The 25,884-nt window shown below is 37.0% G+C and overlaps 4 protein-coding genes across 9 annotated transcripts in view; all 4 read left to right on the top strand.

Moving 5' to 3' along the window:
* Nucleotides 1–5,150, top strand: part of LOC127807185 (ubiquitin-like domain-containing protein CIP73) — a 49,056-nt gene extending 43,906 nt beyond the window's left edge. For 5 of the 6 annotated variants that reach the window (XM_052344849.1, XM_052344852.1, XM_052344851.1 and 2 more), the window contains 3 exons: nt 399–1,028; nt 4,469–4,624; nt 4,733–5,150. In XM_052344849.1, the coding sequence (XP_052200809.1) occupies nt 399–1,028; nt 4,469–4,624; nt 4,733–4,807 (861 nt within the window). In that variant the 3' untranslated portion in view covers nt 4,808–5,150. The remainder of the gene's footprint in view (nt 1–398; nt 1,029–4,468; nt 4,625–4,732) is intronic. The other variant, XM_052344850.1, reaches the window with a different exon arrangement.
* Nucleotides 5,151–11,062: 5,912 nt separating this feature from the next.
* LOC127807950 (cytoplasmic tRNA 2-thiolation protein 1) lies at nt 11,063–18,616 on the top strand. Its single transcript, XM_052346196.1, has 10 exons — nt 11,063–11,295; nt 11,381–11,495; nt 11,865–12,007; nt 12,928–13,047; nt 16,187–16,299; nt 16,377–16,469; nt 16,571–16,611; nt 17,487–17,553; nt 17,655–17,766; nt 18,069–18,616. The coding sequence occupies exons 1-10, from the start codon at nt 11,191–11,193 to the stop codon at nt 18,231–18,233; spliced, it is 1,074 nt and encodes a 357-aa protein (XP_052202156.1). The 5' UTR covers nt 11,063–11,190; the 3' UTR covers nt 18,234–18,616.
* Nucleotides 18,617–18,718: 102 nt separating this feature from the next.
* On the top strand, nt 18,719–20,572 carry LOC127807949 (stemmadenine O-acetyltransferase-like). Its single transcript, XM_052346195.1, has 2 exons — nt 18,719–19,426; nt 19,506–20,572. Exons 1-2 carry the CDS (start codon nt 19,001–19,003, stop codon nt 20,415–20,417), a joined length of 1,338 nt encoding a protein of 445 aa, XP_052202155.1. The 5' UTR covers nt 18,719–19,000; the 3' UTR covers nt 20,418–20,572.
* A 126-nt stretch (nt 20,573–20,698) lies between these two features.
* Nucleotides 20,699–21,537, top strand: LOC127807290 (uncharacterized). Its single transcript, XM_052345003.1, has 2 exons — nt 20,699–21,224; nt 21,301–21,537. The coding sequence occupies exon 1, from the start codon at nt 20,855–20,857 to the stop codon at nt 21,182–21,184; it is 330 nt and encodes a 109-aa protein (XP_052200963.1). The 5' UTR covers nt 20,699–20,854; the 3' UTR covers nt 21,185–21,224; nt 21,301–21,537.
* The last annotated feature ends 4,347 nt before the right edge of the window (nt 21,538–25,884 follow it).

Genomic DNA, 25,884 nt, shown 5'->3' with positions numbered 1-25,884 from the left:
TAATTTTTCACTGATTATTTAGTTAAATAGTGTTGGTTATTTGTTCTTTATGAGTTTTATAAGTTTGCATTGATCTCTTTATAGATATATATTTAAGATAATGATGTATAAGTATTTTTATACAATTTTTTTAAATGTGCACCTTGTATTCAAAAGCCTTGCGCCTCAGTGTGCCTTGAGCCTTTTTCAACTATGCACTGATGCACGCTTGATGTGCCATGTTACTCAGTAGTCTGGGGGTTTGGTGGATACAATAGCTGCTTTACTGTTAGTTCTCTGGTACTTTTGAATTTACTTCAATTTTTCTCTATGCTCTAATTTATTTGTATGCTTTGCTTCCTTCAATTTTACAAGGTCATTGTTCTGTACTGAAATTATGTATTTCTTTTTGTGATCAGAGGCGGAGTAAGCAACCAAGGTCCCAAAACAAGGTTAGTGATGGACAAACTTCTAGTTCTTCCAGTCAAAACCAACAAACAAGTTCAAATGGCCAACTTGTCTTGCAATCTCTGGCATCTCTTGCAAACAGTGGGAATAGGAGTACACCATCCTCAGGATTGCCTCCAGCAATGGGGCCTATCACGGAAAGTGTTCAAATAGGAGGACAAGGTCCTGATGGCCAGCAGTTAGATGCAGCAAGTGCTATGTCTCAGGTTCTTCAGAGTCCTGCTTTTGGTAGTCTACTAGCAGGGGTTTCACAGCAGACTGGTGTTGGTTCTCCTAATGTCTTGAGGAATATGTTGGAACAATTTACTCAAAGCCCTGCTATGAGGAATACAGTTAATCAGATTGCTCAACAAATTGATGGCCAAGATCTTGGAAATATGTTTTCAGGTTTTGGAAGAGGCCAAGGTGGTGGGTTTGATCTGACAAGTATGGTGCAACAGATGATGCCCGTTGTTTCTCAGGCCCTCGGTGGTGGCTCCACTATTCCTCAGACTATGCCTGTCGTAGACCCTAATCCTCAGGCACAGTATAATGAGAGAGATTTAAGCAGAGACGAGGAAGAAAATGATAAACATTCTCAGGTCAGTATCTTAGACATCGAATCTTAATGTTATCCATGCATGCATCTATTGAACACTAGTTGGCTAAAGGAATTATTTGAAAAGGCAGCAAATAATTTTCGTGTATGGATTCAAATTCCTAACCACATTGTGTGCAGCTTGTTTCAGTAGTTCTCCCCTCAAAGCTCTTCTTGTCTGGTCCATTATGTATAAAAGCCACCCAATTAGGGTAAGACAGTTCTCCTGGGTTCATTGGACACTGGTTAAGTTGGGCTAGGTCAGAAACACTGCTCGTGTTCGATGTTTATATTGAAACACCAAAACTACTCTCATTGTTATGAAACTTAATTTTTATCTTATAAACAATTTTGGATGAGAGAATGGTTTACACAGTTTGGACGTGTGATAAAAAGAGTAATAGATTCTCTTGGTGTGGTGAGGTGAGTTGATAGAACGGAGGAAGTTTTTGACAGAAGAGGTAGAGGAAGACCAAAGCAAATTTAGCGAGAAACCCTTAAATATGGTATAAGATATAATGGCTCTACAGAAAGATGTGACAATAGATAGAGATGACTACTTTTTGCATGGACATTTTCAATGGTGTTTTTATTTCTTCGATCTGCTGTGTTGAGATGGCTATTTATGTCTAGATTTGTTTTCCAAACTAAATTACACCATGATCCCATAAGGTTTTATGAAAATACAGAGTACTTCTCACATTTCAAAAATTACAATGACCACCCTTGTGTCTTAACAGATGTTAATGAATACTTTATGAAGTTATCACTTTGCTCTTTAAGAAGAATTTATGAAGTTGCATATATTTTGAGCCATATTAGAAGACTAGATGCCGGAACCAAAAACCTTAAATAATCCTAAAGAAAGCTAATATGTGAAATGCACTAGTACAATTAAATCTCATAAAAAATCTTGTCAACGACTTGATCTCAAGACTAAGCCTCTTCAAACTAAACCAAAAACTTTGGTTTAAGAATGAGAAGTTATATAATGTTTGAAACCAGAAAGCCTTAAAGAAAGGACCATTCTTTGAAATTCATATACATAAACAGAGGTGACTTTTGACACAGGGAGCCATAGTGATGCAATCAGAGGTGTAAGACAAAGCAAGAATGAAAATTGAACCATTACCAATGTAAAATCAGGAACAATTGAAGACCCACCAAATAGCACAACTCTGATATATTTACAATTTGCTTTTTCCTGTGTTTTCTATGGACAAATAGTATATTGATCCAACTTATTTTTATTTTTTCATCTGTTTCATCTTCGAATCCATAGGTTACACCTTCGGTATACCCCAAAATGAAATTTTGCTCTATTTCCCCTAATGCCCACTTTACATCACATTGACTCCCCACTTGTCACCAAATGTAGAATTAGACCTTGTTTATCGTTTGCTTTTCCTTTCCGATTCATCTCCTTTGAAGAAGTGTGCTTCTTGAGATTTTCCTCTATATTTGTTTGTGTGCTGTGGCTTGTTTGGTACTACCTCCTCCATTTATAGCTAATATGTATGTAATTATCCATCTTGTCGAACTAGAAAGCAAAGTGACAGAGAGCCTTGAGTCGAAGGTCGAGTTTGTTGTGGAGTTGGGTGGCATTGAAGAAGATCAGAGGGAGAAAGGGGGGGGGGGGGGGGGGTTTAAGGGCGCAGGGAGGAGACACTTGGAAAGATGGTCATTGAGGTGAGGAACTCAATGACCAGGTCAAAGTTGTCATTGACAGTGGTGAAGGGAGTGGGGAGGGCAGTGAGATGTATGGGCTTTGAGGAACTCTTAAGGATATAATAAACCATTAATTTATTTTGATGGCATTTTGGACAATCCATCATATTTTTCTTATGTCATATTCTGTTTAAGCTTACTCATGGTATTTATACATAGTTCTATACAATATTTCAAAAGCGAGGGTATTTAGTGCAATTTTTGAAATGTGAGGGGCATTCCCTGTTTTTTAGCAAACTTGAGGAGTATGGTATATTTTACCCCTTTTTTGTTTCTCATAGTATGTGGATTAGACTTTAGTATATTGACAATAATTTTTTTATTCAGAAGATGTTATAACCAAATTTACCATGGGGGTTACTTTTTGGAGGAGCAATGGTCACATATTAACATTCTCAAGGAGAATGTTGAGCACTAATTTGTTATACTTGAGCATCTTTTGGATTCTTTCTACACAATGTTAAGGTGGTGAGTAGAACTTCTTGTTAGCACATGGATGTGGAGAAATTATAGTTCAGTACAGTAGTTCACTTGCTCCCTTTCTACGTCCTTCTAAATCACGGTAATTTTATTATATTATTTTATAGTAGTTGAAAACAAGCAATAGGTATACAACAACAATAATAACCACATCATCTTGTGATTGGGAATTCACGAATGAACCAATTAAACAACAAAAAGAGCAAATGAATGCCTGTCTCTCTCTGGGGAGCAAAGCCTCAAATTTCTTGTGGTTCCTGATTTCAAGTTTTCCTAAGTTTGGGCAACAACCCCTTTATTGAAATTGCTTGGTTCCTTGACAATTCCAAATCTACAGTGAATCATACATTAAAAGACCAAATGAATTCCCAGCTCTCCCTGTGAGATGCAAGTTTCTTGTGGTTCATGATTTTGAGTCTCCCTAAGTCTGGGTGAAACCCCCTTTTGGGAAGGCTCAGTTCCTAGACAATTCCAAACCTTGCAATGACCCAATTGATGGAAGGAGGTCATATATTCAATCTGGCAAGGACCTCAGTTCCTCACAATGGGAGATGTGCCTAAGACTGAGAGCTAATGACACCCTTGGCAAAAAATGCCATATTGGAGAATCCCAATACAGCAACATAACGAAGCATTAGGTTTTGAAGCTTATTATTACAGACTCGCATCCCATAAACACTTGCTATTAGGCATGGTTGACTCAAGATTTTTTATATTTATATGACATCCATCTCTGATTGATGTGGAATGTGACGATATCTCTTCCCTAATCATGTGACATTGTTGTCGTGTTGACTCTTACTCCCTCACAAAAAAGATAGGTTTACCTTGATTCTATTGTTTCCAATAGGGCCCACAGTAAATCTCCAATTGATGTAGGCCATGACATTAATGCTTGTCTAAAACAGGAAGGCTTTCTGGTGTTTGCCCAATTGATGATCCTTAGCTCTTGAAGGTTCAGAAAGAACCATACTGGAGAAAAAGTGTCTTTTTATGGAACATATTTCCCATCCAAGTCAATTACGGGAAACAAGATTAAAAAAATATATATTTTTGTGTGTAAAAAGTAGCTAACTCTATCTAGTAGGATTAAAGGCTGTGATTTTTATTGTTGTATACATACTTGCAGATATGACAAAACTGTTATCACAATGCGTCTTTAAATATCATGGAGTTGATAGTTGCTTAATTTGAAATGATATCCTTGCCATTTCTGATTGGGAGTCCTTTCTCTAGATTGACCTAGATGAAGTGACACAAAGAATTGAACACCAGGTTCCACCTGAAGATATTTTCCGTTCGATAGTTGAAAGTGCTACGCATTTATATGACGATAGGAGCGATGGAGATGATCTTGTGAACCAACTGTGCAGTGAGGAGGGCCTTGCAAGTGTAAGTATTTTATTGAACACTGCTTTTTCTTTGATGAGTGCTGATGCAATTCATCACATTTTATAGTTGATATTCTTTCTATTTCCTTTTCTGTGGGATGTTGTGCAGGAATATTTGGAGGTTCTTTGTGATGATCTTCAACGACGACTTCTGGGTGAAAAAGATTATGCAGGAAAATCATGATTACCTTGTATCATCAAGGACGGTTCGCAATGTTATTGTGATTAGCAAGGATTAATTGGAGTTCCCGGTGACTATGGCCGTTCAAATTTGGTTGTTTTGAGAATCCTTGTATAAATAGGTTTTGTTTGATTTATGTTTTAGCTGATAATGATATGGTTGCTTCATTGGATGGATTCATGTTTATTATTCCATTCCAGTGTAATGGGATAGAACCAGCTTTATACACTTCCCATGTGCCATGGGGAAGTTTTTCTGTGAAATATTTAAAGTGGACAGATATTTTTATATTGGATTTTCTTGTATCGTTCTCGTTTCTTTTTCAAAGTTGGAAGCATTTTAATTTTCTTCTGGCCTTTTGACTACTACAATGATATTTCTTTTCATATGTGGTTATAGATTCGACATCTATGCTTGCTCCCAAGAAGTGGTAATGCTTTCGCTGTTAATGTAAACACTTCTAGCCATGTGTGAGAATATTTATGTATTTGGTAAATAAGTTTCAGTTTTTCTGGGTAGTGATTGGCTCAGCGGTACAGAGGGCTGCTAGTTATTTTAGCCATCAAGAAAATGGAATGTGATGGGTTTTGAATGGAGGCTTTTATTATTACCCTTCTGATAACTACTTTTGTCATGTGTGGATTTCTTTCCCTCTCTCTTTTAAGATTTGTTACAACCAACAAAATAAAGAAGCAAACTACAATGTATGCATTAGTTATGTTAATAACAACTTCTCTTTCTAGACTCTTGTACTCAGTTGTTTTTGTTACATAATCTATAGCATAAACTTAACTTGGAATGACTGTTCCTATTCTTGCACGGCTTTTAGTATTCATATCCTCGATTACGTCAGAAAAGGTAAGTTATAGGTTGAGCGTTTGGTTGTGTAGGAGGATCGAAATCGTAATTTATTGAATTGATTTCAATATATTATTTATTCGATCACTTGATTTATGTCTTAAGGGTGTAATATAAACTTAATTTTATTCTTGTTAAAGATGATAAAGCCAAATAGGATCTTAAGTTTGTTGAGATCCTAAAATTTGAATATTTTTTATTTATATTTAAATAAAATTTAAGAGTGATTTTTTAAATAATAATGATAATAGTATCAGGTGAGCTATATTTAATTTCAATAAACTTTACATGTAACTTGATTGATGAAGTGTACTCCTAAAATGATAGTGCCATTTGAACACATCATTTTAACACTTACAAGATTATAATATTTCTTTAGGTCATGTTGGTTAGATAAAATGATTTTGGAGAGAATAAAAATTGGGGAATTAAATCCTTACTGTATTATTAGGCTTAATTTTGATGAAATGAAATAATAAAAATAATCAATTGACAATAATGCCTTTTTATATTATAAAAATTGGAAATCTTATTGCATGTTATTATTTCAAAAATTCATATAATTATCGAATATATCTTAGGAAAAAATTATTTTGTTTTTTGGCTAAAACTATTAAATAAAAATTGAGTAAAAATAAAATTTTATTTAATTGAAAAGCATTGGTTAATGGAAAATAAATAAATAATATTTAAACAACATTTAAATATTGCAAATATTAATTCAAAATAATCATGTACTTGATGAATACAACTTACAAAACTAATTTTTTATATTTTTAATGGGTAAACAATAAATATAATTATGTGTAATTAATAAAGATTTATCGAATAGATAAAAAAATAAATTTGTTAAGGGGTGATTTCCATTTTTTTTTTTTTTTACAACGAAAGAGAGGGACGGTTGGATCACAGTGGTTCCAACTGGGAAAATGGTGGGTGATTTTGGGCTAGATTTGTGTAGGAGAAAATAAATGGTCAAGAGTGTTTTTTGAAGTTCTCTAGCAGCAGAAGGGAATGGGTGGACGTGGTGGCTTTGGACTAGATCTGCTTGGGAAGTAGGAGTTGGGTCGAGGGAGATTTGGGCATAATATAATCTATTTAAGAGGAAATGATTGGCCAGGTCAAGTGGTTAGACCACGATAAGTTGGGATTCGCATTAGTAGGTCATGAGTTCGATTCATTGCCTTACACAGTAAGACAAACTCTTCATCTACGATTTACCTCTTCTACCAAAATCGAGAGTGCGAACGGCGGGGGACCGCGCAAGGGCAATATTTCCAAGAAAAAACAACTGGTGACAGTTTTACTTTTCAATGTTTTTAGACAATGAAAGAGAAGAGGAGTAGGTCACAATGATACTGGTGGTGGAGGAAAATGATGTTTGTGGTGGCTTACAAAGGACAACGATGGATTTGTTTGGAAGAAATTCTTGGGATTACTGTCTTTATGCCCTTGTCACTTGTGCTCTCAATTTCGATAGAAAAGGTAAATCGCAAGTGAAAATTTTGTCTCACTGTGCAGGGTAAGGAATCGAACTCACGACCTATTGGTGCGAATCTTAATTTATTATGATCCAGTCACTTGATATGTGCCCTAGGGACTATTTGGAAGAAATTCTTCACACTACACTAGATGGGTTGATAAAGAGAAAAAAATATTATGAAACAAGTTTATATATTTGGCAATGTGTAATTACAAGAAGAAGTCAGCCTTTATAAACCGGCCACGGGAGACCACAAGGGTCTTTTGTAGACAACGGTAGTCGCATAGCTAGCCCTAGAAGTGGGCTCATTACTAGAACATTTTCCCAAAAGATGGGGGGTTCCTATGCAATGTGCAAATTGGATAACTATGACATCCAAAAGTCCTTCCAAAAGGATTACTCTATACCCTTTATAAAAAATTGCTGATCTCATGTGTTACTATGGACAAGCATGTCAATCCTAGTTTCATTAACTTAATCAATCCCCTCATGTGTTACTAGTAACATATCCTATATTTCCTTAGTTATGTCACAACCTGAGATTCTATTAAATTAGTGGGTGAAAGTGCACAATATAAAAGATTCATAGCTTTAGCATTACTTATTGCTTCCTAGTATCTTCTTCATCAAAATCTTCCTCAGGTTTTTGAACTAATTTCCCATCTTCTATAATGCTAGGCATTTTTATACCCTGAGTTATGGCTTTCCATATATTATAATCATTCGCTTGAATATATATTTTCATCATAGCTTTCTAATAAGTGTAGTCTGTACCATTGAACAACAGAGGTCAATTTGTGGACTGACCTTCGACTGTACCATTTTTCAATAATGCTTACCATAGTGCAATATTAAAGACAAAAATCACAATAAAGAGAAATAGGCAACTAGAGTAGATTATGTACTTGTTTTGAAATCAATTGTTGCCTAGAAAAATATCTAAGAAGTGGGTGAATTAAGTTTTTTAAAAATTTATAATTTTATCTCTTGTTGAAAACTCTTAAATTGTGATATTATTAAATGGTGATTGTAGGATGAATAAAAACAATAAAATCAAACAATCACAAAGAATACGAGAATTTTTATAGAGGTTTGGCTCTTAAAAGCCTAGTCTTCTCTCCCAATACTGAGTTTGAGGGTTTCATTAGAAAAATATAACACTAGCTTTTAATTGGAATTAGAACCAGTATACAATTTCTTGTCTAAACAAGAATCACTAGCACACTGCTAGCAAATACAAACCCATCACACAACAATGAATAAAATAACAAATTTACAATCAGAGACAATTTTAAATAAGTCACCAATGTTAAGAATTCCACCAACCAGTACACTTTCAGCACTTTAAACTTTATTACTCTTATTTGAATGCTTTTTCAAGAGTTTGTTCAACATTTTTAGCCTCCCTAAACACACACACATATATATATTTCAACATTTGTAGGTATCTTAGTATACAAACACATAAAAAAAAAATTGTACAAAAAATCAATTTGAGAAAGTTGAGGAGAAAAGCTGATAACAAAATTATCCATAAACTTTTTGAAATAAAAAGTTCATAAGAGTTAGAGATAATAAAATAAAAATCTACAAAATGGAAGTCAAAGTACGTTTTCTTCAAAAAGAAATTTTTATTTTTGCACGAGAAAAAGATATGCATATCAAGACATGATTTTTTAAAGTATAAGAAGAAAAATATTTATATAAAATTTATCTTCAAACGTGTAACAAGAAAATATGAGAAAACAAAGAGAAACAGAGATGATCGTTAGATTTTGGTCAACCGAATGCACCACTTCGGTCGACCGAAGTTGTCCAGCAATTATTCGCATAACTTCAGTCAAAAGTTAGGTTGACCTAAGGCAAAAAGCCATGATTCTGTCCAACTTTGATTGACTTAAGTTATACTTAGGTCGATCAAACTTACATATGATTATATAAAAATATTCTATATTATTTCAATCGACTTAGGATAAACCATCAATTGACTTAAGATACATACAATGAAACACATTTTTTTTTCACAATGAGCTGAAAAATTATATTTATATCATAAAAATATTTTTGTTATCATCAAAATCTTATTTTCTTATTTTTGAGCTTAACAGCTCCATACTTGATGCCACCCCATATACCAATATGGCACTCACAAATTAAATCAAAACAAAACCCTAAGAAATATTAAAACAAATTTATAAAAGATAGAAAGAAATAACCTTGACCGATGATTTTTGGAAAATCATGAACCAAAGGCACATACTCCACTTCCAAGAACGAGAGGACAAGGTGGAAGATAAGTTAGATTTTGAAGGCAAATTTGATAGCTTTTCTCTTGTTATTTTTGAAGAACTTTTAGATTTTATCACATTAACACTTGTGGTGATCAAATCTGACTTATCTTCGACCTTCATTCTTGGAAATGGCGATTGTGCCTTTTGTTTGTGATTCTCCAAAAATCATCGAGTTAAGATTTTTTCTCTATATCTTTTATAAATTTGTTTTAATTTTTCTTGGGTTTTGTTCCAATTTGATTTGTGAGTGCCATATTGGTATATGGGGTTCGCATCATCTTAGTATCAGAGCACTGAATTTTGCATCAAGTGGTATTAGACATTTGGTTTTAAAATCACATATTTATCTATCTTCGTTTTATTTTTTTTTCATTCCTATATCAAAAAAGATGTTTGAAAAAGGAGATAATGAATTGAATTTGAAAGATTTCTCTTTTCTATCTTGTTTTTCAATAAACACAACTTTGAACTTATCAAATAATTAATTTTTTTGTGGCGTTCAAAACCTCAACTTATCAAAGATATGGACAGTGTTTGTGGCATTCAATAACACAATTCTTGATTTTTGTTTCAGCATATCAACGGATTTAGATTTTAATATAATTTAGGTTATTGGTTTGTGAATTAACGGGTTGAAATTCTTTGCCTTTATTTGATTTTGGCTTTTTCTAAGGTTTATTTCAATCTTTTATAGGTTTCTTTGACTTCGTTCCATCACGGGGTCAAATTAGTTGGTATCAGAGCACTAGATTTCACATCAATACTTCTCTATAAATAAGGTACGTCTTTTATAATGGTGTAAATATAGTCTTCAAGTGTTCAACATCTTTAGCGTTTGATTTAAATATCAGAATGTTTGTGTGATAATTTTTATGTGCCATTTAACTGTTTATTCTTTTGTAGGCTCAGACTAGAGATGGGAAATGGCGCGGGTCGGGTCGGCCTTGCCCGTATCCCACTTGGCCCACCCATTTGGTGGCCGGGCTGAATTTGGCCCGCGAGGAAGATGGGTTGGGCCAGGGAAATAGAAATTAGGGCCCGGCACGGCCCTGTGGCCCTTAATAAATGGGCTAAAGTGGGCTGGGTTGGCCCGTGAACTATTTATTTTTAATTTTTTTAAATACTTTTTTTATTTTTTTCTCAAATGTAACTAATATTTTTTAAAATATGTTTATAAGTAAACATTATGTTTACAAACATTATATTAAAATTATGTTTATAAACATAATTATGCTTACAACCATTACAATAAAATTATGTTTACACTAAACATAATTTTTAAATTTTTTTTTTTTATTTTTGGTGGGCTAAGCTGGGCCATTTTAGCGTGCCAGTTGGTGGGCCAACCTACGGGTCATTTTGGTAGGCAAGGCCGCAGGCCATATATCGTTGGCCTAGCACAATCCTCATTTTGCTGGGTAGACCGACCCGGCCCATCTGCTACAATAATGACCCGGGCCAGGCCAGGCTATGAGACAGACGAGTGGGCCAGCCCATGGACCACCCAACTTATTTCTCATCTCTAGCGAGTTAGTAGTAATATTTTTAATTAAATAAAATTATCATCGTATTTCGATAACATCATTACTCCTATAAATTGGGTAAAGGTGGGATGTCACTATTTTACACTGTTTAACCCATCCACCACCCCTAAAAAAAAAAAAAAACTGGAATATAGAGGTGGTGACGAGAGAGGGCTTGAAACCTGCGTAAGGTGATTCTGAGTGGGTGTAAGCTTCAACATTATTGGAACGATGGAAGATGAGATGCCGAAGAAGAACGACCGCGGCGGGGGACGACTCTGCTGTATCTGCAACCAAAGAAGGCCCGCTCTCAAGAGACCCAAAACCCTAGACCAGGTAAATTTCTCTGCTTTCTCGCCTCAGCTTCTACCGTCTGTATGCTATGGCTTTAATAAACCTAAAGTTCCTGTGGCTGTAAAAGATTTGCAGAGAGTGTTTCTTCGCCGTCTTTGAGGAGGAGATCCACAGGGTTATCGTGGATAATCAGCTTTTCAAGCCCGGCGAGCGCATTGCTATTGGAGCTTCTGGTGGCAAAGGTGATGAGTGCGTTGATGCCCGTCTACTTCAATTTCGATTTTGGTATCGCAGCAAGTTTGTTTGTCTGATTGCTTGGGGAATTTCCAAAAATATGAATTTGCTGATTATAATGCTCGGAAGAAAGAACTTGTAGTCTTTTTTTTCGTTTCTATAATTGATTGGATCAATTAATTATGATCATCTTCTAGAAGAACCTTGTCTTTCTGAATTATATTCCGTTGACCATTTGCTCATGCTCCCCGCTTTACATGTTTGTTTTTGTGGACTTATTACTTCTTAGAGATCATGCTGTTGTTCTTTTTATAATCAATTCAGTCAAAATTAATTATATATTAACGTTATGGACTTGGTCTCCCCTGTTCTTGCAGATTCAACTGTACTTGCTTATGTGTTGTCAGAGCTGAATCGTCGGCATAATTATGGCTTGGATCTCTTTCTCTTGTCAGTTGATGAAGGCATCACAGGATATAGGGATGACTCTCTTGAAACTGTCAAAAGAAATGAAATCCAGGTGACCGTTGTTATTGAGTTATAGGTCCATATAAATGTTCCATAGTTATAATACATAGTTGTATTTTTCATCCTTCTCGTTTATTTTACTTAGTTTGTTCCTTTTCTATCATATTTTTTGACATTGAACAATGGATAATCCTTAAGGAGATGGTCTATTTGTACTAACCACACTTTGGCAGCAATGTTGTCTCAATGCACTCATGGACTCAATTGTGATCTTGCAGCAAAGTTTCTACCATACTATGGTATCACATAGAATAGTTGTCTCATTGCACATTGGAAATTAAGTTCATGCATAGTTGTCAAAATTGTGCCTGAGGTGTGCCTAGGCCCTAGGCTCAAGGCTTAGCTGAGGGTGCCTTGCTCTATGAGGTGCGCACCTAGGCTCTAAGGCATGTGCCTCACCCTGAGGAGCAAGGGGCCTGCCTTCTGTGCCTTTGTCATAATTTTTCTGTTTTTATTTTTTGATGGACTTGTTAAAATCTAACTAGTAATAACTAGGAAAAAATTAAAAGAAATTTGACAAAACAATAAAAACACCCTATTAGCTATCTAATAAATGTGGGCCTTGCATCCAAAAGGCTCACGCCTATGCCTTGCACCTTGGCTCCAAATACTTGTGCCTCACTGCACCTTGAGCCTTTGACAACTGAGTCCATTAAGTAAATTACTTTTTTTGTTTTATTTTTGAGATGAGCTGTCATTTAGCAATTTTTTGCCCATATATTGTTATTTATGCGTATCCTTTTTTCTTACAAAAAATAACTTTGATTTATTTTGTCCGAAAATATTGACTGAACTATTATTTATTGACGTCTGTACTTATGTTCTGAGCACGTATATTTTAGCTTATAATATGTTTTAGATCTGCTCTGTCTTTGTAAGCAAGGACTTCTGTGCTTATCTGCTTTTTTTCAGTATGGATTGCCTTTAAAAGTGGTGTCTTACAAGGACCTGTATGGATGGACAATGGATGAAATAGTGAAGATTATTGGTTTAAAGAACAATTGCACATTTTGTGGGGTTTTTCGTCGCCAGGTAGGGGGATTATGCATTTTCATATGGATGAACTCAAATTCGTTCTGGTTCTGCCCTTTCTTCCATACACGGCAATTTGCACTTAAATTTTTATCTTCTGTTCTGGGTTTGAAACCAAGAATTTCTGAATTTTTATGCTTATTTCTATGTGTTCAGTAGTCAACCAGTTTGTGTATTTATCTGTCATCAGCAGCAAATCAAAATTAACTAGTTTAGTTTCCAAGTTCATTATCTGATGCATCTGTCTTTTTCTGACAACTAGTCTTACAATTCTATGATTGCCTGGTTTCAGGCTTCTATATACCAACTGATGCGCGATCCGAAACTTTGATACCAATCGATGCGAACCCACGATGGAACGAAGTCAAAGGAACCCACAAAAGATTGAAACGAACCCCAGATAAGCCAAAATTGGATATAAGGCAAAGAATTCTCGACCCGTTGATTCACGAACCTAGAACTTAGATTATATTAAAATCTAGACCCGTTGATGTGCGAAAACAAGAACCAAGAATTGTGTTGTTGAAGGCCACAAAGACTGCCTAGATCTTTGATAAGTTCAAGTCTTGAACGCTACAAAGAAATCAATCATTTGATAAGTTCGAAGTTTTGTTCATTGAAAAACAAGATAGAAAAAGAGAAATCTCTCAAATAAAATTCATCATCTTCTCCTCCTTTTACAATGGAAAAGCCTTTAAATAGGCAAAAATAATTAAATCCTAATTCTACTTAAAAACTAATAAAAATCCTAAACCTAGTAATAAACTAAATCCTAAATCTAATGGGTTTCAGTTAGCCCAATCCAAATAGAAGTAGTAATAACAAAAGTAACCCAATCCAACTACATGGAATAATAAAACTAACCTAATCCAACTACAAGTTGGAAGAATAAAACTAACTCAATCCTAAATTACGTAGGAAATAAAGTAAATAACTTGCTAATCAAGAATCCTAGTCAAAAAGGAATTAGTATTTATCCAATTCCGACACAGCTGACTGGATTGACTGATTCGATTGCGTCATTGTTAGTCGGTCCCTCCATGATTCTCATCATTCCCTCCCTCTTTAACACGATTCATTCTCGAATCGTAAACTAGAACAATAAGCTTGTCGACATAGTCATGAATCTTTCCAAGCACTTGGAATGGTTCACCAAGTTCAAAGGTCACATCCTCGAAATCCTGTAACAAATAATTAACCAAACTTTGGAGAGATTTGTTAGTTTCGTAGGGCTTCTCGTACTTATGTAAAATTATTTGTTGATTTTCCATGAGAGCCTTCTCAACCTCACTTTCTTGAACAACGAGACTCTTTTTTATCTCGCCCTTGTCTTTTTCTTCAACCTCAATATTATGAACATTTTGATTGCCACTATCATCCTCACCTTTTTATGTACTCTCAATTTCATGTTTCTTCTCTTTTTCTAGACGTTTCAGCAACACTCTCATGAAATTTAATTCTTCCTCAAATTCAGCCCAAACGTCACGCCTATGTTGCCTCCCAACATTAAGAAATTTTTGTGGTTGCCTACTTTTCAAACTTTCAAGCATCTTTTTGATATAGGAATGAAAAAGAAGTAAACAAGGATAGATAAATACTCGATTTTTGAACCAAAACTCCGATACCAACTGATGCACGATCCGAAACTTTGATACCAATTGATGCGAACCCGCGATGGAACGAAGTCAAAGGAACCCACAAAAGATTGAAACGAACCCAGAGAAGCCAAAATCGGATATAAGGCTAAGAAATCTCGACCTGTCGATTCACAAACCAAGAACCTAGATTATATTAAAATCTAGACCCGTTGATGTGCGAAAACAAGAATCAAGAATTGTGTTGTTGAACGCCGCAAAGACTGCCCAGATCTTTGATAAGTTCAAGTCTTGAACGCTACAAAGAAATCAATCATTTGATAAGTTCGAAATTTTGTTCATTGAAAAACAAGATAGAAAAAGAGAAATCTCTCAAATAAAATTCATCATCTTCTCCTCCTTTTACAATGGAAAAGCCTTTAAATAGGCAAAAATAATTAAATCCTAATTTTACTTGAAAACTAAGAAAAATCCTAAACCTAGTAATAAACTAAATCCTAAATCTAATGGGTTTTAGTTAGCCCAATCCAAATAGAAGTAGAAATAACAAAATTAACCCAATCCAACTACATGTTAGAATAATAAAACTAACCTAATCCAACTACAAGTTGGAATAATAAAACTAACTCAATCCTAAATTACGTAAGAAATAAAGTAAATAACTTGCTAAACAAGAATCCTAATCGAAAAGAAATTAGTATTTATCCAATTCCGACATGGCTGATTGGATTGATTGATTCGATTGCGTCATTGTTAGTTGGCCTTTCATGATTCTCATCATTAATGGTTTTGGGTTTCTATTAAAACAATGTTAATATATCATACTGATTTTACCAATGTACTATCATTATTACAAGTTCCATTCTTGCAACAGTACTACTGTGGTTTTAAACCTACTTTTGGTGGACTAATTTGTTCCTAGTAGCTGCTAGAGGTTTGATTTTTCAAAGATACACTAGTAATCTGCTTAATTTGTTGTTGCTCTCATGAATTTGGATAATTTTTGCTGCTCTGTCAAATCAAATTCCTTCATTTTTTAAATTTGCCATATATCAAACATATCAAAATAATGAATCTAATGGAAACCAGAAGCAGCTTTTGCTCTCTCTTTTTTTAAACACTGTTTATGTATGTGGGTTACAAGAAATTCATTACCAAGCAAGAATCACAGTAAGATTGAACCATACATGGTTCAAGATCAAGTGGTCATAGAATGTTAAGGGATAAAGCTAACAACCATATGCATGCTCTATTCTTTACACTGGTGCCTTGAGGAAAACTTCTTTCTTTTTATTTTTTATTCTTTACAAATACTTCATACAAGTGCATTGTTTGTAAGAATTTCATTCAAATAGAGGATGGTACTCTAACGTGGCTCTTTCTGTGTTTTGGACTTGTTTTTCCATTTTTGCAAAGGAATTAACTCCAACATTTGTAAGCCTTTAAATTAGATGGAGAATAAAATGTTTCTACCTATGTGCATGATTTCTTGTAATGAATAATTCTTAAATTTGATTGTAATTGTGGAGCACTGTATCTAAAAGGCTCTTGATCGTGGTGCTGCATTGCTGAAAGTGGACAAGCTAGCTACCGGGCATAATGCAGATGATATTGCTGAAACAGTTCTTTTAAACATATTAAGAGGTGACATTGCTAGGTAATTCTTGTCTAAGGTTTATTACTCTCTCTCTCTCTCTTATTTGGGGTATTGAGGTTATGCTTGTCATGATGTAGGTTGAGCCGATGCACATCTATAACCACTGGTGAAGATGGACCAATTCCAAGATGCAAGCCTTTTAAATACACCTACGAGAAAGAGATTGTTATATATCCTTGTCACGGGATTGCTGACTTATGCCTTAATATAGCATTTTTCTGTTACCCTGATTATTTTGATTTTACTTGTCAAACCTTGACCAGATGTCAACGTATGCATATTTTAAGAAGCTGGACTACTTCTCAACTGAGTGTAATTTTTCAGCCCCATATTTAAGTTACTGGTTTGAAGTCATCATATTGCATCCGTGAAACTTTCCATTCTCTCTTATAGCACTTTTTGAATTTCTTTGATGAGTAATTGCAAGCTTTTGGTGTTCATAGCTTACTATGTGGATTTGTATTTTGTGCCTCTGAATCTTCCAATTCATCTGAGGCCAGGAATTTCTACATATTATTGGCTTTTCTTCCCTGAGCTTTACCTGGACAATTTTAAGTTCAATTTGGCTACCGCCTGAATGGAGTTTCCCAATTGGGGCCTTTAACACCTTATTGATTTTTCCTCGTTGAGCTCTATCTGCACTATTTTTAGATTTATTTGGCTATTACCTAATGGGCTTTCCAGCTTTATTTTTAGATGGACTGGTTCCTTGCATGTTTTGCTGCATTTACTTGTAGTTTCCCTTTCCGAAGCTCTTCCCATGAAGTGGAAATTCTTGAGCTTATTGCTACCTTCTTCTTGGTAATTGTTGTTCAACACATTTTTTAATGAATATTTCTCTAATTTTTATTTGATGAACAAGTATTGCTCCATATATTTTCCCTACATGATTTAATTTTATATCTCGACATTTGTTGTTCTAGAGATTTCTTCTATTTTTTTATTCTCATAATATGGTACCTCTAGTAGTCCTCACGGTGGCAGGCTTGAGTTGTCTTATTTCATTTTTTGCAGCGAGTGAGTTTTCTTTTATTATTTTCTTTCTCCATTTGTTCCATAATTGTTTCAATGATGGTGGTCGATTTTTTCTGTTGGCTTGGTTTGTGATGCCATGGTTGTACATTTTCCTTGTTCTATTCCGTCTTTTGTATTGATATAATCAAACCTTCATCTGCTTATAAATGTAGGCATTTATTCACCGAATGCTTATCGTGGTTTTGCACGTGAATTCATTAAAGATTTAGAAAGGATCAGGTTGTTATGTAGTTATTTTCTTTTCAGCTGCAAGTGCCCTTTTAGTGACACAGAAAATAATGTTATACTTGATTTAACATCTTGATGGTAAATTAATGCAGACCTAGAGCCATCCTTGACATCATTAAATCAGGTGAGAATTTCAGGATCTCCACTTCTACTAAAATGCCAGAGCAGGGAACTTGTGAACGCTGTGGTTACATTTCTAGCCAGGTAACATTTGCATTTACTTCAACCTGCACCAGTTGATGTTGAATTATGAGATGTTTATTGTGAAATTGACGTATTTCTTAGCCTTATTATACCATACTGAGATTTCTCTATAAACTTGCCCTTAGTGATATGTTGAACCTTGTGGATTGTATTCTTGTTCAGAGTTTAGTCTCAAGTTAGCAGTGCAATTGTGTACATGTCATCCTTTTTCTCTTTGTTTTTTTTTACTTGTATTTTTGTCCAAACCGACATCTGAACTAGAGCATGAGTCACTCATCATATTTTTTTGTTCTAATGTGCAGAAATGGTGTAAAGCCTGTGTATTGCTAGAGGGATTGAATCGAGGTTTGCCAAAGCTAGGCATTGGACGAAGTAGAGGTCTCGGTAATGATGATAAAAAGCATAATGATCAAAGTAATGGAACCAAAACTATACAGAGCAAGCAATGCGGGGCATTAGATTTCTGATGATGTTCTGGGGGTAACTTCAGCTTGTTGCGCTTTCAGGATTTGGGTCCTCATTAAAGGATTATCAAAAGATCAGAGAGTCCAGTTGCTAGCAATTTTAGAATTCTTGCAGGTAAAATATTATCTGCTCTCATCATGCGTAGAAGAACTAATTCAAGACTTGTAGTTCCCCCCGATCCAATGAAGAGGAATGCTGAGGAATATTAATGTGGCGAACACCAGAAACCATAGCTTTACCCGAGAGTTGTCCGTTTAGCTTAACGGTCAGTTGTTACAGTAGTTGCTTTTGTACACCCCTAAACGATAATATAGCAGAAACAAAACAGATTGTAATAGCGAATTTTGGTAGCATTCATTTTTAATTGATGTTTTGGCTTTCAAGGGAAGATTTGTTATTTGTTCCTCAAATTAAATTTCTTTCTCCAACTTTTTTGGGGTGCATGAAGCTCAAAGCCACACCAACTTGATATTCTTTCCTGAAGAAGAATTCCCTTTTAGCTTTTAGTTGCATATTTAATTAGAAACTGAGAAAATGAGAGAATAATTAATCGTGATTTGATAACAATGAATTCTGCTTATATAGCATTGGACAGTAAGAAGAAACGTTGGAAGTTACGAGATTTAATTTTGAACTTAATAGCATGTATTAATGGCAGTTTTTCAGTTTGGACCTACCGTTAATTACCACTTTATTTAGTCATCCAAGCTCTATTCTCTTTGATTCATCAATACAAACACAAATAAGCACTTTGTTGATAGCCACTACTATGACGACCAAAGTTACAGTCATCTCCGTAGAGAACGTTAAACCATCTTCACCAACTCCTCACCATTTGAGAACCCATAAGCTGTCTTTTCTAGATCAACTGCATCCTACTATCTTCAGCTTTGTTTCCCTTTGTTATCTGAAAGACGACTCCAGCGGCCAAGCTAAAGCTGCGGAGGCACTAAACAAGTTGAAAGAATCCCTGTCAAAGGCGTTAACTCCCTTCTACCCCCTCGCTGGAAGAATCCAAGATGACCAGCTCTCCATTGACTGCAACGACGAGGGACTGTATTTCTCAGAAGCCCGGGTGAATTGTAATCTCTCTGATTTCCTCAGAGAACCCGATCTCGATTTGTTGAATCACTTCTACCCCTGCCATCCCGCCAAGATCCAGCCCTATGCAGGAATTCATCCAGTCATGATTCAGGTAAATGTCTTTGACTGTTCTGGGATTGTTCTTGGTTTCCACCTTTTAACATGAGATTCTTGGTATCATTATGATTCAGGTGAATGTCTTTGACTGTTCCGGGATTGTTCTTGGCTTCTGCCTTTCACATAAGATTCTTGATGGGATATCGACGAGTGCATTTCTCAAAGGCTGGGCTGCTTGTGCTCAAGGCTGCTTTGAGAGCGTATCCCCTACCTTCGATGCGACATCTTTGTTTCCACCAAGCGATAAACTTCCCATGGGCTCGATAACTCTGCTGGGAAGATCCATGGTCAGAACAGGGAATTGTATTACCAGGAGATTCATCTTCAATGCACCAGCAGTAGCAGCGCTCAAGAACAAAGCCGCCATCAGCTCAGGCGTGAGGCACCCCTCCCGGATTGAGGTTGTGAGCGCATTGATCTGGAAATTCGCCATGTCCGTTGCAGAATCAATTGCAGGTTCCAGGAGGCCATCGATACTGTCTCACGCAGTGGATTTACGCAGAAGAATGGTGCCGCCTTTGCCAGAATTCTCCATCGGGAACCTCCTCTGGATACCATACACAAAATGCTCGGCCGAGGAAGACACAGAGCTGCATTCCCTGGTTCTCAAGCTGAGGGAGACATTCACAGGAATTGATGCTGATTTTGTGAAGAAGCTGCAGAGTGGTGAAGGGGTGGAAATAACTTGTGAGAATGTGAAAGAGATGGCTGAATTATACTCCAAAGGTCCAGTGGACTACTATGGATTCACTAGCTGGTCCAAATTTGGGATATATGACACTGATTTTGGGTGGGGAAAACCCAACTGGGTGGGCAGCCACAAGATAAGTGGACCAGTGTTCATGAATTTGATTCACATAATGGAAACAAACGAGGATGATGGCATAGAAGCATGGATAACCTTGGATGGAACAGAGATGGCCATGTTACTTGAAGATCAGGAGTTTCTTTCATTTGCCTCTGTTGATCCAAGTCCGCTCCTCTGAGGACCTTGTTTGCCATTTTCTATGTTCGTAGTTTTATTGGTTTGAGAAAGACAATTAATAATCTATTCTCCTCCCAGTCCCAAGTTTTATTGTTTTCATTCAAGCCAGAGAGCATTTTCTTTTAGATAATCAAATTAAAAAGTATTTTCTTTTTAGATATATTATATTATATTTTTTAATTTTATAAGATTTTCTCTACCCCCCCCCCCCCCCCCCCCCCCCAAAAAAAAAAAAAAAAAAGGTGTGTATATATATAATTTAGGGTTGAACAAAACAAATCCATTCCAATCCATTTCCGAACCGAACAAGAAAGCCTTGTTATAAGAGGCGCAACCGAACACAAGGCTGATTTAACCATTTTAGTTCTCTTTTCTCCGAACGCTGGAGACTGGACAGCGGACCCGTTCCCCGGTTGCCAAACAAAAACAAATCCTGGCATGGCTTCGTCGGCGCCGCCGAACTCTCCCGCCGGCGTCCCGAGCCCGAATAAACCACTAGGCTTTGCAGCGATCGCAATGAAGAGGAAAGAGGGCTTCATACAGTTCTTCGTTATGACGGGAATATTACTTTTGAGCGTCCGATCACTGGGGCAGAAGTACCGCCTCAATGACCTCCAAGAGGACACATCCGCCCTGAAAGAAGAGCAAAAAGGCCTCGTCGATCGAATGAACCACATCAAGTCCAGCCTCCGCGCCGAAGCCGCTCTCGAGCCCTCCGGCCTCTTCGCTCCCAGGCTACGCCGCCTCTTCGGCGACGACAATGAGTAGTTTGATTCGATGACTATCGAATGCCAAAACGGCTGTTCAAGTGAGTCGCCAAGTACTGAGGAGTTAATTAGGGTTTTTATTGTTGTGTTGAATTTAATGGACTTCTCTAATTTCAGTCAATCTGCTTTGTTGCGGATGTTATAACTGGACGACCAGTGTGGATTTGCTGCAAAAACAGGCTCATTCTGGGAGTTCTTAACAGATTGTACTTAATTTCTAGAAAGTTTTCCTCTAATTAGACTTTTCAACTCTTTCTGGAATTCAGCCGATATATGTAGGCGGCGCTAGCTTTCTGTGCTTGCTTTGTGAGGTAATGTTTTAAAGTCCTTGGAATGGCAAAGTCGTTGTTAGCAGCAACCACCTCAGAAAAGTGCTCAGTTTTTGAAAATAAGTTCAAACTACATGATGCTAAAAAATAATCCAAGAACATCTTGCAACTCCCTTGTTCACTTGTGTTAAATTGTGGCTTTTCTTCTTAATTCTTTCTCTCATTTTTCTTCTTTCTTTCTTTCTTTCTTTTTGTAAGAATTGCTTGGTGGTTTATTTATCTTCAGTATGAGCAAATATCTTATTTAGTGATATGGTTTTGTTTGGAAGGTCTAAGGAGATGATGATGGCCATTTTAACCGCTGAAACCTGCAGAACGAACTTAACTAAAATTACTGGATTTAGCCAACACTGTTACTTCAGTTAGTTAAATGCTGAATAGAATGATATCATATGAGTACAAGTGAGGTGATTTGTAATTTGGAAGCTGTAGATGTGAATTAGATACCTATGATTTTAGGTTTGCGATGAGCTCGTATTTCACATTGTTTTTTATAACTAATCTGCTGTGGGTCTGAGAAAATTTTACTTAATTCTGCAAAAAGTAATCAATCTGACAATCTTGATTTTTTGCACTTTGATATGTTGTTACTTTTATCTGTAAAATATGCTAGATCTTATGCTCCCATACTAAGTGTTAAAGCTTTTGAACTTAATAATCTTTAAGCAGTTAGATTGGGGATGGAAAGCAACATGGAGTTGTTGAATTAAATCTGAGGTCAAATTTTCTATTTAGTTGAAGAATATTCCTGTAGGGTTGGTGACAACAACTGTAGGAGCATAAGGAAACTGAAAAGAAGTATTCTGGTCGCAAGTTCTTAGCAACCAGTGGAAAGGATCATTGAGAGAATGGAAGAGTTCTTCACCACCTGTATGACAGTGGAAGCTGCATTAGGAGGGGCTTCTTTCATCAAATTCAGACCCATTAAGCCATTCCACTTTCCGGTAATCCTTTACACCACTAGAGCTGCCATATTTGCTTCTTTTTCTTTTCTTTTTTTCATCAAGAAAACTTTTTTTTTTTGGGTTTTGTTGGGGGTGGGAGAAGGGTTTAGATGCATTTTATGATGTGCGTCACACATTCACAGAAAATATATCATGCGAGAATATGGTTAATAAACACAACAATTTTGAAGCCTACTTAGCTGAATGTCCAAACTGAAAGCCATTAATCCCTCTTACTCTTCAACCACGACCTGTCTTGTGCAAATGGCTATCCTGTTTGATCCAATGAGTTTGTTTATCCAATTTACAGGACTTAGTTCAGGTAAATAAAAAATCTCTCAGAAAAGGCAATATGGCTATTTTTGGAGAAGAAACTGAGATTAAATGTATATGTTATAGCAGGATAAATGCTTTATCAGCAGATTCAAGCTGAATTCCTTGATCCTATTTATAATGCTACTTTGGAGCATAAGAACTGTGACCTTACGCAGTGAAAATGTTTTGTATAATCTATGAATATGGTCATCTTCCCTGCCCCAACCCCTACCCCCCCCCCCCCCCCCCACACACACACACACACATAGCGCTAGATTTTTCCTTGTGGATGAGTGACCATAGATTTTTCCTAAACCAGTTGGAGTTGATAGAATTTTGTAGAAGGTTGTTGGAGAGTTAGGGCCTCTCGAATGCCCTATTGTTCTTCATTCTTTTAGCAAGCTGTGTAAAAAACTCCAATTGGAATTAAGGAATTGAATAGAGATTCAGAGCAATTGTTTGGAATCCCAACATTTTGGTATCAGAGCAGTTGCCGATCATCATGGTAAACTTGAGCGAGAGAGTGGGGGACCTAGAGGAGAAGGTCGATACGATAAGGGGATAGATTCAAGCCATAGACCGGAACGTAGTGGAGATGCTCGAACAGTTCGACATCATGCGAACAAGATGGGATGAACAGGAACTGGAGAGGAAGGCGAAGACCTATGGGGGCGAATGGCCAACGGAGTTTACCCAAGATTCTAAAGTGACCCTTGGAGTCGGCATGAACCGAAGAATGGAGGAGGGCACGAGCGCCGGATGGCGGCAGGACGGGAGAGGTCGGCGGCTGGAGATGCTGACCTTCGAGGGAGATAATTCGGATGACTGGATATTCCGGGCGGAGAGGTATTTCACGATCAACCAACTGTCCGATGATGAGAAGATCGAGTCCGCTGCGTTGTGCTTCGAGGCAGGGGCCCTCGCATGGTTCCAGTGGGAGTCTAGGCGCAGGGGAATCTACAACTGGGAGGGGCTCAAGCAAGATATTCTCAACCGATTCCGCCCAACCCAAGATGGGTCACTAGAGGAGAGGTTCTTGGCTCTCCGACAAGAAGGGACTGTCAAGGATTACAAGCTGATGTTCGAGACTTTGGCCATGCCAGTGTCGGAAGTCTCTGAGGCGTTCCTGGAAGGCCATTTCATTAATGGCCTTAAGCCGGAAATACGGGCTAAGATGAGGGTACTGCAACCATGCTCAATGTATCATGTCGACGGGTTGGATCGTATCATGTCGACGGCTCAATGTATCGAGGATACCATGCTCAGCTTCAGTAGGACGTTCAGGCCAGCAAAGAGTAGTTTCTCTACCCACTCTACAACTAACGTTTTTTGACCCCCTCTCATACAATCAAAAAGCCCGACTCCTCATTCGAGAGTTGTTAGCTAGGCGAGCAACAAGCTGCCAGTGGCTGGGAGTGGCAGCAATGTTCCTTTTAAATAACTCAATGAGGCTGAGTGGAAATCTAAAAGAGAGAAGGGTCTATGTTTTCGATGTGATGAGAAATACTCTATTGGCCATCGTTGTAAGAACCGGGAGCTACAAGTTATGATGATTTATGATGAAGAGATGGAAGAAGAAGTAGTCGAGGTTGAAATAAGGGAAGGGAGGGAAGAAGAAACGGGGCAAGGCAGCGAGGTCATTGAACTCTCAATGAATTCAATTGTTGACTTGACAACACCACAAACCATGATGCTGCAAGGGAATATTGAAGGGCAGCCAGTGGTAGTACTCATTGATGGAGGGGCAACACATAATTTTATAGCAGCCAAGTTGGTGCAGCGGTTGGGGCTACCAAGAACAGAAACGGCCGGGTATGTAGTGATTATGGGGACAGGAATGGCAGTGCAAGGGGCTGGCATTTGCAGGTGAAATTGCACATACAAAACTTACAAATCGTGGAGGATTTTTTGCCTTTAGAGTTGGGTAGCTCGGATATTATCTTAGGAATGAAGTGGTTAGCTGTAGTTGGGAAAATGAATGTGGATTGGAAAACTTTAACAATAAAGTTTCGAGTAGGGGTATGGCAGTAACACTGCAGGGCGACCCAAGCTTAAGTAAAACCATGGTGTCTTTGAAGGCCATGCTGAAAGCTCTTAAGGGAAGTGGGGAGGGGATGTTGCTGGAGTTGGGAGCCATTACAGCAAAATTTGAAGAAAAGCAGTGGGTAATCCCAAGGTTGTTGCAAGGAGTGCTAGAAGAGTTTGAAGGGGTATTTTCTAATCTTGAGGGGCTGCCACCATGTATAAAAAGAGACTGTGCTATTAACTTGATTCCAGGAACAGCACCCGTACATGTGAGGTCTTACCGTTACCCTTACATGCAAAAAATGAGATTGAAAAACTGGTGGGCGAGATGCTGGGAGTTGGGATTGTGCAGCTATAATACCCCATATTTTTGTGAAGATGCCACGTATTTTAAGTGAGTTTAAAATATCGAAAATATGTTTGAATTGGCAACGAATGACCAAATCAGTCGTAAGGAGTACCCTAGAGCTTAGATACCTAAGGTTAAAGGTATATTTTTGATGAGCGTCTCGAGGCGAGATTTATGACGCTGAAAGAAATCAAATCAAAAATGGTTTTCGGTTAAGCTAAGTTGTAGCCTAAAAAGATCGAATAATGGTAAGGGGCTTCCGAAAAATTGTATATATTGAGTAATTTTGAGTTATTAATTTTGGGATTTTAAGTATCTCGATAAATTTGATATTTGAGGGTGTAATTGTAATTAGAAAATTATCCAAACGAAATAAGGATGAAATTAAGAGCTTATGTGGTAAAAGATTGAAGTTGAGGACTTGAAATAAGGGCCAAAGTGTTATTTGAAAGAAGTTTGGGGTTTTAGCTTGGATTCCAAAAGTTCAATTCATTCTAGTTTTGGATTTCAAAAGCCACTCAATTATGGCTTTGAGTCTTTGGAGTCCATGGCTAAGATTTTGACAAGTGGCATAATGTGATTGGTTGGAGAAATCTATAAAAAAGCACCATGGGTTCTTCACAAATCATTCTAACCAAGTTTGAGGAGTAAAGCACTCTAAGAGGAGGAGCTTGCTCTAGAGAGAGAGAAGGGAGTTCGGCAAGAAGGCCGGAAGAAAGCGGCGAAGAAGCGGCGGAGA

This window comes from Diospyros lotus, chromosome 8, assembly GCF_014633365.1.
Source record: "Diospyros lotus cultivar Yz01 chromosome 8, ASM1463336v1, whole genome shotgun sequence".
NCBI lineage: Eukaryota > Viridiplantae > Streptophyta > Magnoliopsida > Ericales > Ebenaceae > Diospyros > Diospyros lotus.
This window is presented reverse-complemented; position numbering and strand designations above follow the sequence as displayed.